The sequence below is a fragment of the Scyliorhinus canicula genome, chromosome 27, assembly GCF_902713615.1.
Source record: "Scyliorhinus canicula chromosome 27, sScyCan1.1, whole genome shotgun sequence".
Taxonomy (NCBI): domain Eukaryota; kingdom Metazoa; phylum Chordata; class Chondrichthyes; order Carcharhiniformes; family Scyliorhinidae; genus Scyliorhinus; species Scyliorhinus canicula.
Window position 1 is genome coordinate 21,797,894 of NC_052172.1, and position 17,632 is coordinate 21,815,525.

Consider the following 17,632-nt stretch of genomic DNA (forward strand, 5'->3'; position numbering starts at 1 on the left):
TTTTCATATTAAAACAAAAACATTTAATCTGCAATAACCTGAAGCAAAAAAAAAACTACCGCGTAACCAGAACTTTGGTCCTACAGAAACAGCTCTGCAGAGACAGCACATCAGATAAGAAGTTTCAACTTTCTAGAAAAATGTTTAACCGAAAAAAGGTTTTGTTCCAACAACCTGTTCACTCTTCAGTTCTATCAACAGGACAGGTTACAGAAAAAGTGTTTGTAAAACCACTCTCTCATCTAAGCTGGCCTTGGGTCTGAACATAAACAAGCCTGTGTGGCAGTATTATGTTCTAGTACACCCGTGAATGGCAAAAGCAGGTATGTTTTGACATCAGTGTATGAATGTAAGAGCAGGGCCCCTTATTCCATTCAATGCGACTACTGTTTTAAAACACCAATGCATGATTTAATATAAAGGAGCAAGCTTTCTAATGGGCTTGAAGGGGGGGGGGGGTTGAAATAAATCAAATCATCTCTACAAAAATACTGAGATCTACAAGCAGCACCCTGAGGTGCTCCCAGGATCTGAAGAGGTACATCTGTGAGCTAAAAAAAAAATTGGTGCAATCACTCTCCACGTGGAGCATTGATCCGCAGAGCCAGGACAGCAGCTACTTCCCTGCTTGCTGGGCTTGTCGACGGAGCAGAATGTAGATTTTCTCCTTGAGCCAGTCCTTGTTGTAAGGTTGGTAAGTCTGAGTGTCTGCTCGATACCTGGTGAAGGAAGAAAAGTGTTCGTCAAGAAGCTTCATCGTTCAATTCCGACTCCGACAGCTTATAAAACTGGATGGCCCAAGCATTTTCATGTTCAGCTTTCAATCTTCGCCAAACCCTCCTCTTCCCCCAAGATAGCAGCTCCCATTTCAGAGGGTGCATTGATTTACGGGCAAACCCTGTTATAAAGGTACACTGCGTTGTTGGTAAAGGTTGCCCAGTGTCAGAATCACAACTATTTGCAAAATGAAATACAGCACAAGTGTGGGCTACTTTTTATGCACAGGGTCACTATTCCATCAAAAACTATGAAGCGTTTTTAAAATTTAAAGCTGGTTTTCGGGCTGGGAGATGGAAGGTCACCAGCTTGATCCATATTTAGAGGCCACTCATAGAATTTACAGTGCAGGAGGCCGCCATTCGGCCCATCGAGTCTGCACCGGACCTTGGAAAAAACACCTTACTTTTTTTTGGGTTATAAATTTGAGTACCCAGTTCATTTTTTCCAATAAATGGGGCAATTTAGTGTGGCCAATTCACCTACCCTCACATCTTTGGGTTGTGGGGGCTAAACCCATGCAAACTTGGGGAGAATGTGCAAACTCCACACGGACAGTGACCTGGAGCCGGGATGGAACCTGGGCACCGTGCCGTAGCAATGCTAACCATTGTGACACCGTGCCGCCCCCCAGAGCACCCTACTTAAGCCCATACCTCCACCCAGTAACCCCACCTAACCTTTGGGGCACTAAGGGGCAATCATACCACGGCCAATCCATCTAACTTTTAAAAAATTTGGAGTACCCAATTATTTTCTCCAATAAAGGGGCAATTTAGCGTGGCCAATCCACCTACCCTACACATCTTTGGGTTGTGGGGGTGAAACCCACACAGACACGGGGAGAATGTGTGAAATCCACATGGACAGTGACCCAGGGCCGGGACCGAACCCTGGTATTCCATGCCGTGAGGCAGCAGTGCTAACCACTGTGCCACCGTGCTGTCCCCAATCCACCTAGCCTGCGCGTGTTTGGACCGTGGGAGGAAACCGGAGCACCCGGAGGAAACCCAGGCAGACACGGGGAGAATGTGCAGACTCCGTACAGACAGTCACCCGAGGCTGGAATTGAACCTGGGTCACTGGCGCTGAGGCAGCAGTGCTAACCACCCTGCCACTTGCACTCAGTGTAATTGCTCATTTACTAGAAAAACATTAGAAAACAGCTGACCCAGGAACCAAGGGGTGAATGGCCTTCTGTATTCTTTTTTAAAAAATTTAGATTACCCAATTATTTTTTTTCAATTAAGGGGCAAATATAGCGTGGCCAATCCACCTACTCTGCACATTTTTGGGTTGTGGGGGCGAAACCCACACAGACACGGGGAAAATGTGCAAACTCCACACGGACAGTGACCCAGAGCCGGCATCGAACCTGGGACCTCAGTGCCGTGAGGCAGCAGTGCTAACCACAAGGCCACCGTGCTACCCTGGCCTTCTGTATTCTAAAGTTGTATGATAAGTTAAGACAGGATCCCCAGGCTGGGGATTGTATGGACAAACCATGCTGGGAGCTGTTAATAGGCAGACTAATGGATTTTCTCGACTGTTGTGGGGTAATGCTTTGAAACACTTTCTCACACAAACGGGTAGCAGATATCTGGAACTCACCCCTCGAAATGTGCTGAGGCTCGGGTCAATTAAAAACGATCAAAACTGAAGATCGGTAGATTTTTTTGAACAGTATTAAAGGGTTAGATAACCAAGATTAAAATTTAGATAGAGATCAGGGGTACCCCAATAACTAGTGGACAGGCTGGAGGGGAGTGATGGTGCAGGTGAAGCAACTTACACAAGGCAGCTGAGGTCAGCAAGGTCATCAATGAAGTCAAAGAGTTGGCTAATGTCATACGTGATGGATGGACTGTTTGGGTTCATCCTCTTCAAATGCTCTTCAAACATTTTGCAGACACCTGAGGAACAACAAATGCACGAGTCTCAGTATCGTTTAACTTTTAGCTTTAAACTTCTGGTGCGCCAAATGCTGAAGTTTCTTTAATATGTTTGTGGGAAAAGGCCGTCGCTGGCCGGGCCTAGCATTGACTGCCCATCCCAACTGCCCTCGAGAAGGTGGTGATGAGGCGCCTTCTTGAACTGCTACAACTGTTTACACACCCATCATGATGCTGTTCAGGAGGGAGTTCAAAGACTTGGGGCCCGGCAATAGTGAAGGAATGGTGAATTCTTAAAAGGGAAACAAGAGATCTCACATTCACACCCTTTTCTCACTCTTCCCCCACCTCCACCCTGTGCAATCACTGCTCCCAGAAAGTCGTTGCATATCGGAATGAGCTGATCTACCACATTAATGAAAAATAACTAGGCCGACAAAGGGGAGGCACAAGAAAACGAGCGGCTTGAGAAAATACAAATCTAGAGAAAGCAACATCAGTTTGTATTTATATAGCGTCTCTCACAGTAACTTGGCCCAAAGTGGCACACACAGGAGGTTTTGACACCTCACTACCCGAGATATTAGAACCAGTGACCAAGAGCTAATCCAAATGATAGTTTTTGAGGAGCAGCTTTTTGAGGAGCACTTACAACCAACACCAGCAGCTCCTGTCCAGTCACATTCGAGGAGTTGCAATGGCATCAGCTGCTGGCAGATGAACCAGCTGCTGGCAGATGAACGAGCTGGGCTTCTCCTGCTGCTCTCTGAACAGCGACCCAGGATTTTGGACAAAGGGGTTTTGCTTTTAGTCTTTCGCTCGTCAGGGCACTTTGCAAGAATACCGGTATAAGTGGAAAAAGAACGATTTATATCGTACAAGAATGGCCGTCGCTTATTTTGTTTAGCTGAAACAGCAATAAGTGACAGCCATTCGCTGATTTATTCCTCAGGGCAACTCTTAACTGATCAGGGCCAAGCTGCCTGGTTTAAATTTCAAACAATGCTTGGCAGTTATCTGTCATTCATCATCAACTGGTGTATTCTCCATGACAACACCTCCACCATTCAAAGTGCACTTTTTCTCAGTGTCACAAGTAGGTTTACATTAACACTGCAATGAGCGGGCAGCACGGTGGCCTAGTGGTTAGCACAACCGCCTCACGGCGCTGAGATCCCAAGTTCGATCCCGGCTCTGGGTCACTGTCCGTGTGGAGTTTGTACATTCTCCCCGTGTCTGCGTGGGTTTTGCCCCCACAACCCAAAAATGTACAGAGTAGGTGGATTGGCCACGCTAAATTGCCCCTTAATTGGAAAAAATAATTGGGTAATCTAAATTTAAAAAAAAAAAACACTGCAATGAGGTTACTGTGAAAATCCCCTAGTCGCCACACTCCAGCGCCTGTTCAGGTACACAGAAGGAGAATTCAGAATGTCCAAATTATCTAACGAACCATCTGCATCCTCTTCTCATACATGGTAAATTGCTTTCCCCGTATACTAGCATTCTTGTGAAGTGTCCTGGTGAATGCAAGATTGTGTCTCTATTTGTCAGCTACAATCCATGCTCTGTACCTCCAAACAAGAAGTTTCAACAGCCAAATAGCCTGTTGACAAATAACCCTGATCGCACATTACAAACGATACCCTTGAAACGCAAACCACAGCAAGAGCTGCCTTGAGCAGGGGAGGTCGGAAATAAGTTGCAAATGCCATGTGGCCTCCAGTGAGCACCAAGTCCAAAGTGGTTACACAGTTTTCTCAAAGCACCCCCTGACTTGACTCAATGCCCTGTTCCTGAAGAGGGTTTGAGAAACCCAGCCACAGATTCACATCAAAAGACCGGAGGTTGAAATTGTGTGAATCCTGCTCCATACCTTCCATGCATTCATTGACCGATTCATAATCTGCGTAGGTTCTTCCCTCTGGCCGCTTTGTGGGCTGTACGAGGAGGATGGTGTGCGACTAAAACAAAATAAATAGCACGGAGGTTAATTAAAAGCTGCAGGAACGGAGCGAAGCCACTCGGCTCATCGAAGCTAATCGGTTGCCATCGGTACCCAGACTGCTGAAGGCAAGGCCAGCGATGGAAAATGAGGGACATTCATGAGGCCGGAATTGGAGGATCGCAAAGATCTCAGTGGCTTTGTAGAGGAGGTTGGGGGATGTCAGACATTGGTGGGGGGATATTTGAATGAAATGAAAATCGCTTATTGTCACGAGTAGGCTTCAATGAAGTTACTGTGAAAAGCCCCTAGTCGCCACATTCCGGCGCCTGTTTGGGGAGGCTGGTACGGGAATTGAACCGTGCTGCTGGCCTGCTTTCAAAGCCAGCGATTTAGCCCAGTGAGCTAAACCAGTCCCTTTATTCAGGAGGGTGGGGGATGGTTTTGAGGGGAAAGAGTGATGGGAGAGTTGTTTTGGATTTTGTCTTTTGCGGGTGGTGGGGGTTTATCGGCTCAGACCCCGGGTGATGGGGTTTTAGGGAGCGTTTCTTTGGGGGGGGGGGGTAAAGAGGTTGCGGTGGAACTTTGGGTGTTCTGGGAGAGGGGGGGGGGGGGGGGGGTTGTTGGCTCCGGGGGGGGGGGGGAGGGAAAGGGGGGGCTTTTAGGGATGATTTGTGCTGGGGAGGGTTTGGGGTTTATTGGGGGGGGGGGGATGATGGGGTGTTTGTTGGCTTGGAGCACATCCCTCAAAAAAAAACCACCCCCCCAACCAACATCTCCCCCTCTCAGGGGGGTTAATTGTTTAGGATGTGGGGGTGTTTTGTGGCCCTGAGCTGCCATTCTGGGGTGGGATTTTATGGGGGGGGGGTCTCTTCCCCCCCCCCCCCCCCCCCCCCCGAGTCCTGGGTCTGTGTTAGTGAGGGGGGGGGGGCTCTGTCCGGGTGGGGGATCTGTCCCGAGGGGGGGTGTCTGTCCTGGGGAGGGGGGGGGTCTGTCCCATGTCCCCCCCCCCACCCCTGCGAATTTCTCACCATTTTTATTTTGTTGCTGCTTCTGTCGCCTCACGAGAAAAAAGATGGCGGACGGAAACTGCGACCTTCGACCCGGAAGCGCGGTGACGTAGCTCGCGCTCAGCCCCCTTTAAAATAACCTCCCGGGGGGGCGGGGCCACAAAGTTCCAACAAGTTTTTCAGAAACTTTCAGAGGCAAAAAAATGAAACTGCAATTGGGAGGATTAAAAAAGGCAAAACGTTTTTTAAATTGTCTCCTGGGGATTGGACAGAGTCTGGCTGGGGGGGGAGGGGGAGGTGGTATAAACCCCATGGGGAGGGGGTACAAACCCCAGGGGGGGTATAAACCCCATGGTGGGGTATAAACCCCATGGTGGGGTGTATAAACCCCAGGGGGGTATAAATCCCAGGGGGAGGGGTCATAAACCCCATGGGGGGGGTGTATAAATCCCAGGGGAGGGGTATAAACCCCAGGGGGGTATAAATCCCAGGGGGAGGGGGGTATAAACCCCAGGGGGGTATAAACCCCAGGGGGAGGGGTTATAAACCCCAGGGGGAGGTATAAACCCAGGGGGAGGGGGGTATAAATTCCAGGGGGAGGGGGGTATAAACCCTAGGGGGAGGGGTTATAAACCCCGGGGGGAGGTATAAACCCAGGGGGAGGGGAGGTATAAACCCCATGGGGAGGGGTGTCTGGACTCACCTGCGGGTCAGACCGGGTCAGGACAGCAGATTTCCTCCCGTAAAGGGCACCAATTAATTATTTGTGTAGCGCCGGCCACGGTAGCACAGTGGTTAGCATTGTTGCTTCACAGCGCCAGGGACACAGGTCCGATTCCCGGCTTGGTTCACTGCCTGTGCGGAGTCTGCACATTCTCCCCGTGTCTGCGTGGGTTTCCCCCCACAAGTTCCGAAAGACGTGCTTGTAATGTAAATTGGACATTCTGAATTCTCCCTCCGTGTACCCGAACAGGCGCCAGAATGTGGCGACGAGGGGCTTTTCACAGTAACTTCATTGCAGTGTTAATGTAAGCCTACTTGTGACAATAAAGATTATTATTAATGGCACCGTTACCAATCCCCTTTCTTTTATGTTCATGGCAAATTCGTCCGTACCTCCTTCAGCCCAACCTATCCCTGGCCCCACCTCCTCCACTCCCTTTCCAACTATAGAATTCTTCGCATTTCCACCTGCTGGAGGATTATTTATATCCGAGACGTTAATTCACGTTTCTCCCTCCACAGAGGATGTCGGACCTGCTGAGTTTACCCAGAACTTTCTACTTTTACTCCCTGGATTACCAGGGACCAGTGATATTAACACAGCACCAATAATTCCCTGTATCAACAACTTGATTGGCTTCTTGGATGAAGTGAATGGAGATGGTGGATGAGGGATGTACAGTTGATGTTGTGGATCTGGACTCTCTCCCTAACAGCACTGTGGGTGTACCTAACCTCAGGGACTGCAGCGGTTCAAGGCAACATCTCATCCACCACCTGCTAGACGGAAATTAGGGATGGGCAATAAATACTGCTCCCCATAACCTGTATATGAATATTAAAAAAGGCCCTTTAGGCAGTATGTTAATGAAGAGAGTGTCCAGTTCGATTAATGCCTGGGGTGAGAGATTTTAAACTGTGTGAAGTGACTACAGACTAGAGACGGTTAAGGATAATCGGCAAGAGGCAGGAAGAAGATAGTTGATATGGTTTAGAATGCACTATTGTACCTGAAAGTGTGGTGTAATCAGATTCAATAGCAATTTTCAAAAAGGAATTAGGTATACACTTCAACAGGAAGGTAAAAAAAAATTGCATGACTTTAGGTAAAGAACTGGGGAGAATGGAACCAATTCGAAAACTCTTACGAAGATCGTGTGCAGGATCACGGCGCCGAGGACCCGGGTTCGATCCCGGCCCCGGGTCACTGTCCGTGTGGAGTTTGCACATTCTTCCCGTGTCTGCGTGGGTCTCACACCCACAACCAAAAGGTGTGCAGGGTAGGTGGCTTGGCCACACTAAATTGCCCCTTAATTGGGAAAAAAAAAATTGGGTACTGCTGAGTTCACCTGCGGGAAGTGCACCCATCTCCAGCTCCTCAAAGACCGTGTTAGGGAACTGGAGCTGGATGAACTGAGGATCTTTTGGGACGCAGAGTCGGTTATAGAGGGTTTCAGTTACTTGGATAATTGGAGCCCATTGAGTTTTTGAAGAGATGACAAAAAAAATTGATGAGGGAAGGTTTATATTGGCTTTAGTAAGGCCTTTGACAAGGTCTCACATGGCAGACTGGTGCAAAAATGAAAATCACATGGAATTCGGGGTGGGCTGGCTAGATGGATACAGAACTGGCTTGGTTATAGAAGGAATTTACCTCTTTATTTACCTGAGGAAGGAGCAGTGCTCCGAAAGCTAGTATTTGAAACAAACCTGTTGGACTTTAACCTGGTGTTGTAAAACTTCTTATGTTGGTTATAGAAGACAGAGAGTAGCAGTGGAATGGAGATCTATAGCTAGCGATGTTCCGCAGGGATCAATGCTGGGACCTCTGTTGTTTGAAATATATATAAATGATCTGGAGGACAATGTGGGTGGTCTGATTAGTAAGTTTGCAGATAACACAAGATTTTTTAAAAATAAAATAAATTTAGATTATCCAATTCATTTTTTCCAATTAAGGGGCAATTTAGCGTGGCCAATCCACCTACCCTGCACATCTTTGGGTTGTGGGGGTGAAACCCACGTAAACACGGGGAGAATGTGCAAACTCCACATGGACAGTGACCCAGAGCCGGGATCGAACCTGGGACCTCGGCGCCGTGAGACAGCAGGGCTAATCCACTGCGCCACCGTGCTGCCCCAGATAACACAAAGATTGGCGAAGTTGCTGATAGTGCCTGTGTTGATATGCATCATTGTAAATACACAAGGGGTTAATGTAAATACACTTAGACTAGATAGACACTAGAGGGAGCACCAGAGACATGACTGACAGACATTCAACCAATATGTCAGTAAGATAGGACACGACCAATGGGCATTCACAACACACAGAAGTGACAATACCACAGGAGGGCATTACACCAACCCATATAAAAGGACACAGCACACATGATCTTCCTCTTTCCAGTGGAGACACTCAGTGAGTACACAGGGTTGATTGAACACATCACACCCACCACGTGGATTGTAGCGGACTGGTTCGTCAGTCTGAGTAGCTACAGCAGGATTAACAGGAGAGTCGAATCCAAGTAGGAGAATTGTTAACAGTTAATAAATGTGTTAAAGTTATCTCCAAGTCTGAACCTTCCTTTGTCAGAGTGCACATCAAGGAAGCAGCTTATGCTACGCCAAGAGCATAACAAAACAGTGCCGAGAATAGTCAGAGGATACAAGGGGATAGAGATAGATTGGGACTTGGGCACAGAAATGGCAGGTGGAGTTTGATTCGGACAAATACGAGGTGATGCATTTTGCAGGATCAAATCTAGGCATAAATTATACTGCAAATGGCAGAACTCAGGAGTTGGGAAATCATGTTGCAGCTGTATGTACCTTGGTTAGGCCGCATTTGGAGTATTGCGTGCAGTTCTGGTCACCACATTGTCAGAAGGATGTGGAAGCTTTGGAGAGAGGGCAAAGAAGATTCACCAGGATGTTTCCGGGTCTCAAGGGTGTTGGCTATGAGGAGAGGTTGAATAAACTAGGATTGTTTTCACTGGAAAGACGGAGGCTGAGGGGAGACCTGATAGAGGGCTACAAAATTGAGACGCATAGACAGAGTGGATAGTCAGAGGCTTTTTTCCAAGGGTGGAAGTATCAATTACAAGGAGGCACAGGTTCAAGGTGAGAATTTTAAGGGAGATGTGCGAGGTACGTTTTTCACGCAGTGGTGGGTGCCTGGAATGTGCTGCCAGGGGATGCGGTGGAAGCAGGCACATTAGCAACATTTAAGAGGCATCTGGATGGGTACATAAATAGGGAGGAAATAGAGGGATTTGGTCCAAATAAGGGCAGAAGGTTTTCTTTTTAGTCAGGGCATTGTGATTGGCACAGGCTTGGAGGGCCGAAGGGCCTGTTCCTGTGCTGTACTTTTCTTTGTCCTTTTGTTATTCTGGGAAAGGTGGGACCTGTACAAACAGAACAAGTTACACCTGAATCACAGGGGTACCAATATCCTGGGAGGGAAATTTGCTTAAGCTCTTCAGGGGGTAGCGGGGAGGGTTTAAACTAATTTGGCAGTGGGATGGGAAACTGATTTGTAGTTCAGGAGATAGCGTTGCTGGAGTTCAGGAAGTTGAGAGTAGTGCAGTACTGAGGAAGGTACCAAGGTCACAAGAGTGGACCTGCAGGCATGAAGGTGGTTTGAAGTGTGTTTACTTCAATGCGAGGAGCATCAGGAATAAGGTTGGTGAGCTTGAAGCATGGATTGGTACCTGGGACTACGATGTTGTGGCCATTACAGAGACGTGAATAGAACAGGGGCAGGAATGGTTGTTGGAGGTTCCGGGTTTAGATGTTTCAGTAAGATTAGGGAAGGTGGTAAAAGAGGTGGAGGAGTAGCATTGTTAATCAAGGATAGTATAATGGCTGCAGAAAGGCAGTTTGAGGAGGATCTGTCTACTGAGGTAGTGTGGGCTGATGTTAGAAATAGGAAAGGAGCGGTCACTTTGTTAGGGGTTTTCTATAGGCCCCCAAACAGTAACAGAGATGTGGAGGAAAAGATTGCAATCCAGATTTTGGATAGATGCGGTAGTCACAGGGTAGTTGTCATGGATGACTTTAACTTTCCAAATATTGATTGGAACCACTATAATTCGAATAGTTTGGATGGGGCTGTTTTTATCCAGTGTGTGCAGGAGGGTTTCCTCACACAATATGTGGATAGACTGACAAGAGGCGGGGCCACATTGGATTTGGTACTGGGTAATGAACCGGGCGAGTGTTAGATTTGGTTGTGGGAGAGCACTTTGGAGATAGTGACCACAATACGGTGACTTTCACTATAGCAATGGAGAGGGGTAGGAACATGCGGCAGGGCAAGGTTTATAACTGGGGGAAGGGTAATTATGATGCAATTAGGCAAGAATTGGGGAGCATAAGATGGAACCAGGAACTGTCAGGGATAGGCACAATTGAGATGTGGAGCTTGTTCAAGGAGCAAATACTGCGTGGCCTTGATATTATGTCCCCGTCAGGCAGGGAGGAAATGGTCGAGTGAGGGAACCATGGTTTACAAAAGAGGTTGAATGTCTTGTCAAGAGGAAAAAGGGGGCTTATGTAAGGATGAGAAAACAAGATTCAGCTAGGGCACTCAAGGGATACAAGATAGCTAGGAATGAGCTCAAGAAAGGGCTGAGGAGAGCTAGGAGGGGGCATGAGAAGTCCTTGGCGGGTAGGATCAAGGAAAATCCCAAGGCTTTTTACACTTATGTGAGGAATAAAAGAATGACCAAGGTGAAGTTAGGGCCGGTCAAGGACATTAGGGGGAATGTGTGCATGGAGTCTGAAGATATAGGAGGCCCTAAATGAATACTTTTCATCAGTGTTCACAAAGGAGAGGGGCCATGTTGTTGAGGATAGTGCAATACAGGCTGGTAGGCTGGAGGAGATAGATATTCGGAAAGAAGTTGTGTTAGAAAGTTTGAGAAGCCTGAAGATAGAGAAGTCCCCTGGGCCTGAGGGGATATATCCTAGGATTCTTTGGGAGGCGAGGGATGAGATTGCAGAGCCTTTGGCTTTGATCTTTTATGTCCTGTCTACAGGAATAGTGCCAGAGGACTGGAGAGAGGCGAATGTTGTCCCCTTGTTCAAGAAAGTGAATAGGTATAACCCTGGGAATTATAGGCCGGTTAGTCTCACTTCGGTCATAGGTAAATTATTGGAAAGGATCCTGGGGGATAGGATTTATGATCATTTGGAAATATACAGCTTAATCCAGGATAGTCAGCACGGATTTCTGAGGGGTAAGTCTTGCCTCATAAGTTTGATTGTATTCTTTGAGGAGGTGACTAAGTACGTAGATGAAGGTAGAGCAGTTGATTTAGTATACATGGATTTTAGTAAAGCATTTGATCAGGTGCCCCGTGGTCGGCTCATGAAGAAAGTAAGGAGGTGTGGGACAGGGGGAAATTTGGCCAATTGGATAAGTAACTGGTTGTCACATAGAAGACAGAGGGTGGTGGGAGATGGTAAATTTTCATCCTGGAGCCCAGTCACCAGCGGTATACCACAGGGATCAGTGCTGGGTCCTCTGCTATTTGTGATTTTTTTATCAATGACTTGGATGATGGAGTTGAAGATTGGGTTAGTAAATTCGCTGATGACACCAAGATTGGGGGAGTAGTGTATAATGTGGAGGGCTGTTGTAGGCTGCAAAGAGACATTGATAGGATGCAGAGCTGGCTGAAAAGTGACAGATGGAGTTTAACCCTGATAAGTGTGAGGTGATTCATTTTGGTAGGACAAATTTTAATGCGGATTACAGGGTTAACGGCAGGGTTCTGAAGAATGTGGAGGAGCAGAGAGATCTCGGAGTTCATGTCCATAGATCTCTGAAAGTTGCCACCCAAGTGGTAGAGCCGTGAAGAAAGCCTATAGTGTTAGCATTTATTAACAGGGAGCTTGAGTTTAAGAGCCACGGGGTTATGCTGCAACTGTACAAGACCTTGGTTAGACCACATTTGGAGTATTGTGTGCAGTTCTGGTCACCTCATTATAGGATGGATGTGGAAGCATTGGAAAAGGTGCAAAGGAGATTTACTAGGATGCTGCCTGGATTGGAGGGTAGGTCTTATGAGGAAAGGTTGAGGGAGCTAGGGCTTTTCTCATTGGAGCGAAGGAGGATGAATGTGATTTAATTGAGGTGCATAAGATGATGAGAGGGATAGAGTGGACGTTCAGCGACTTTTCCCTCGGGTGGATGTAGCTGTCACAAGGGGACATAACTATAAGTTTCATGGTGGAAGATATAGGAGGTATGTCAGAGGTAGGTTCTTTACTCAGCGTGGTTGGGGCGTGGAACGCACTCCCAGCTATGGTAGTGGAGTCGGACACTTTAGCAAATTTCAAGCGGTTATTGGCTAGGCATATGGAGTGCACTAGAATGATTGAGAGTAGGTTGATTTGATCTTAGTTTCAGAATAGTTCGGCACATTGTGGGCCGAAGGGCCTGTACTGTGCTGTACAGTTCTATGTACTCTAATTTAAAGCTGGCACAGGCATAATTAGTTGAATGTCTGGGTCAGTTCTGGAATGACGGGGAGAAACTGGGCTGGAATCTCCGGTCTCCCAGCCGCGTGTTTTTTGACGGCGAGCTGTGCGCTGACGGCATTCTCTGTTCCCACCGCTTATCAATGAGATTTCCCAATGTAACCATCCACGGCGCCGGAAAACCCACAAGTGGGAGTGCGCTGTTGGCGGGAAGAGAATTCTGACAGCGAAGAATAATAATAATCTTTATTAGTGTCACAAATAGGCTCACATTAACACTGCAATGAAGTTACTGTGAAAATCCCCTAGTCGCCACATTCCGGTGCCTGTTCAGGCACACCGAGGGAGAATTCAGAATGTCCAATTCACCTGACAAGCACGTGTTTTGGGACTTGTGGGAAGAAACCGGAGCACCCGGAGCAAACCCACACGGACACGAGGAGAACGTGCAGATTCCGCACAGACAGTGACCCAAGCTGGGAATCGAACCTGCAGCCCTGTGAGTTGTGGAGCAACAGTGCTAACCACTGTGCTACTATTCCCAGCCCTGGAGAAGGTCCTGCCGTTTCAGGGTGAGAAGTTAGGCCGAGGTACGTTCTACCCTCTCAAGCCCTTGTGAAAGACCCGACGGCCACTGTTCTGAAGACGAGCAGGGGTGTTTCCTCCCGCGTCACTGCCAACGTTGATCCCTCAACCACTCGTACAGAAGAACACCCGGTCGTTATCACATCACCTTGCTGTGGGTGGGATCATGCTGTGCTGAAATGACCTGTCAGGTTTGTGGCATCGCAACAGTGATTACCCTTCAAAAAGACTTCACTGGTGGTAAAGAACTTTGGGACATCCTGAATTCTGAAAGGCGCTACATGGACACAGGTTTACTCTTTCAACAATCACTCGTCTGGATCAGCAACATCCTTCTGAACCACAAATTTAATCAATAATTCAGAATGCAGATAGGGCTTTAAACTGCACAGTGAGTGGCAGCGCCCGTGTGAGAGGGAATTTGGATAGTTGAAGAGGACGAACGAGGCGATAGTGCAGGTTTGCAACGCGGGTAACAATAATCAGGATGTGACAGGAAGGGACATAGTGTGCACAAACATACGGGGCACGATTCAACCAAAACATTTTGTCATTTTGGAATGTTTGGTGGGATGTTTCTCACTGGCTTTTTGGGTGAGATCCACACCGCTATTCACCCACATTTCAGTCAGTTTCTTTGGGCCTTGAGGAGTTGGCCCAGTCAAGCCAACACTCAAACTCAACATTTTCTCAACACTGGGAATCTGACCTCAGCGGGCAGAGATCGGGCCGCCATTTTGAAAAGGTTCCCTGATCTCCAAGTGAGCTTGAGGAGCCCCCACATCCTCCACCCATGGGAAATTTCACCTCCCCCCTACACACACACACATGGGAATTACCCCAACCCCCCCCCCCCCCCCCCAAGAGAGAAAACCCCAATATGGGTCACTAATGGCCCCCCCTTTGCAGGCCTCTCCACTTATTTCCGGCCCCCCTCCTTCAGAACCCCCAGTGTAACCCCCCCCTCCCCCTAAACCTTCACGAGGTCCCTTCATACCTGCCCTAACCACCTGTTTCATGGGCATGGCTCCCCTTCAGGCCCTGACCCATGGCAGTGCCACTTGGGCACATTGGCGGTGCCAGGGTGATGGTGCCATGGTGAAATACTGTCAGTGTCCAAGTGCCAGAGGGAGAGCAAGGCCACCACCCTGTCCTGGTCCCCGACCACCCAGGGGTCTCCAATGCCTTGGGAAACTCCCCAATTGCCTTCAGGCCTGGTCCATGTTTGTATGGATCAGTGCTTATCAGTACTAAATAGTGCCTGGTCCAGGCCTCGTTGGGGAGGAGGTTAGGTCCTGGGCTCCGGGAGAATCTGCCGCTACCATAGTTAAATGAGTTAGACAGATCGATAAGGGAGTTCAGAAATACTGGCGGGCAGGCAGCCAAATGGAGTTTGTCACAATTAGATCAGCCACGAATGAATTGGAGGGGCAGAGTGGCCTCCTGCTGTGCTATGTTTGTGGAGCAGTTTGATGGCCCAGTGGTTCAATGCATTGTCCACAGGTTTTTTCCCAACTCCGTGCTGTGTTAGGTGATTAAGTGGTTTGGGAGTTAGGTTACTGCATTGTGAACACTCTGAATTTCCCTCTTTCCCATTCGTTATCTTTACAAATGAATAGAACAGGGGACACTGGATAACACACCTGCAGATCACACCAAGCCTCTGTGATTTCAGGACTATTTCCGGCTGACAAACTGTCACGTGTTCTATTCCCTGATCTGTGGCACTTCTGGACAAAGTAATATTTAATCCTGGGTAAGAATAGTCAATTCCATAATTTGTCAAATGAGGCAGCTCAAATCTCAATCCCCCAAATCACCCATTGACCTCAACAATTTACACCTCCCCTCACTCGGATGTACATCTCTCAATTGGGGTACTTTGACAAGGACTGGCTCAACTTGGAATAAATGGTCGCTCAGAACTTGAACCGTGTGATGGCAATAGAACCATGGAATGCCTACAGTGCTGAAGGAGGCCATTCGGCCCATCGAGTCTGCACTGTGCGGAGTCTGCATGTCCTCCCCGTGTGTGCGTGGGTTTCCTCCGGGTGCTCCGGTTTCCTCCCACAGTCCAAAGATGTGTGGGTTAGGTGGATTGGCCATGCTAAATTGCGCGTAGTGTCCTGTAAGGTTGGGGGGGGGGGGGGGGGGGGGGGGGGGGTTTGTTGGGTTACGGGTATAGGGTGGAAATGTGGGTTTGAGTAGGGTGATCATTGCTCGGCACAACATCGAGGGCCGAAGGGCCTGTTCTGTGCTGTACTGTTCTATGTTCTATGACCCTCTGAAAGAGCACCCCACCTAGGCCCCCTCCCCCGCCCTATCCCGTAACCCCACCTAACCTGCACATCTTTGGACCGTGGGAGGAAACCGGAGCACCCGGAGGAAACCCACGCAGACATGGGGAGAGCGTGCAAACTCCACACAGACAGTGACCCAGCTGGGAATCGAACCTGGGTCCCTGGCGCTGTGAGGCAGCACTACTGACCACCGTGCCACCCGTATAAGTGAGGGGAACATTGGAATTTTGCTAGGACACAGACAGGGGGTGCAGGGCTTTGACACTGGGCTGTGTGGGGCGCACGCACCTCCTAATGACTGGGTAAAGAGGTAGCATAGACACGATGGGCCGAATGGGCTGCTCCTGTGCTGTGTCTGCTGGTTGGTTCCTGGTCTTTCTGCTTGTCCAGGGTGCAACTTCTGGGGTGGAGAATGGAGAACACAGACCTCAGTTCAGCTGAAGAGGCCATTCAGCCCATAGAGCCTGTTCCATCCTTCTGTGGGATCATGGTCACTCAGTGACCTAACTCTATATGTCCACTTTTGCCCCATTTCTCTTCATACCGTTAGATACTGGAGATCCATCAATCTCAGACTTAAATTTAACTAATGATGTAGGATCAACGGCCATTTGTGGAAGAGTTTCATGCTTTTACCGCTCCTTTGTATGTAGAAGTGTTCCTCATTTCACTCAAAATTTCAACCCCTATTCGTAGACTCGTCAAATGTGGGGAGAAGGGGCAGCAAGGTGGCGCAGTGGTTAGCACTGCTGCCGTACGGCGCCGAGGTCCCGGGTTCGATCCCCGGCTCTGGGTCACTGTCCGTGTGGAGTTTGCACATTCTCCCCGTGTCTGCGTGGGTTTCGCCCCCACAGCCCAAAGATGTGCAGCGTAGGTGGATTGGCCACGCTAAATTGCCCCTTAATTGGAAAAAATTGGGTACTCTAAATTTAATTTAAAAAACAGTGGGAGATTATTCAGCAGTGAGAGTCACACACAGATAGTGCCCCCCATCACCACCTCCACTGGACACTGGCACTGGAGCAGCCACCACACTGCGTCACAGTAGCACAAGGGAAGCAGGTGGATCTTCAATGAGGAACATTACACAAGATGATAGGTCACTTGTTAATCTCCAGCCGTTTACAGAGAGCAATGTCTTGCCCATCAGAATCTCATTGCTGCTTCTGAAACCGGTGTCAAAACAATGGATCAAAAAAAACATCACAAAGTTCACTGAGTCACAAAGGAGCTAAACATGGAAGATAATGTCTCGGTTACATCTTCATCTCGTCACCGGTAAAACTCTGCGGAAACACACAACGGCCGAGATATCTTTCCAAAGTGTTTCTGGTCAGGTTCTTCTCCCCGTTCTCTGCCACACACGTGGCCGGGAGTGAGTGTGATGTTTGTGACACTGGGGAATGTTCCATTTAACTGAGCGTCTCGCTCATGTTTCCAGTCTGGGAATGACCATTCGGCCCCATTTGACCCTATTCTTTCCATCACCCATATTGCAGCCTTTGGCTGTTCCTTTCATGACCGTAGCCACCTCCTTCCTGGGCTACAGGTTTCAGTTGCTGTTGATCTGGGTGAAGGCAGACGTCCGAAACCTATACCCCCATCCACGTGCCCCTGTCAGAAACCCGCTTGCCAGCTCTGAGACACGGGGCCAGGACCAGCGTGCTGTGTGCACGGGAATCGCCGAATCCCATCTCAGGTTAGGTTACACACCAGATTTAAATACTATTTACAGGCGTTGGTCTGGCAGGCATTAATCTCAATGCAACCAGGGGGATCTTGCTGTGCACAAACTGGCTGGACTACACGGACGTTGTACATCACAACAGTGACTGTGTTTCAAAAGCGCTGGAGGGGCCCGAAAGCATTTTATGACATCCAATGGGAGGTGGATGTATCTTCAGCTCC

General features: G+C 48.5%; 1 protein-coding gene across 1 annotated transcript; it reads right to left on the reverse strand.

Annotated features, from left to right (window-relative positions):
• erh (ERH mRNA splicing and mitosis factor) lies at positions 1-5,743 on the reverse strand. Its single transcript, XM_038786126.1, has 4 exons — positions 5,646-5,743; positions 4,546-4,633; positions 2,570-2,690; positions 1-719 (listed from the first exon to the last, which is right to left on the reverse strand). The coding sequence occupies exons 1-4, from the start codon at positions 5,646-5,648 to the stop codon at positions 617-619; spliced, it is 315 nt and encodes a 104-aa protein (XP_038642054.1). The 5' UTR covers positions 5,649-5,743; the 3' UTR covers positions 1-616.
• Between the last annotated feature and the right edge of the window lie 11,889 nt (positions 5,744-17,632).

Bases quoted from the DNA above. Each gene is read 5' to 3' on its own strand.
- erh (XM_038786126.1), bottom strand. The intron at 2,691-4,545 runs GTATGGAGCAGG...GTTGTTCCTCAG, and splicing joins GGTCAATGAATGCATGGAAG to GTGTCTGCAAAATGTTTGAA. The intron at 720-2,569 runs GTAAGTTGCTTC...TTCCTTCACCAG, and splicing joins GCTGACCTCAGCTGCCTTGT to GTATCGAGCAGACACTCAGA.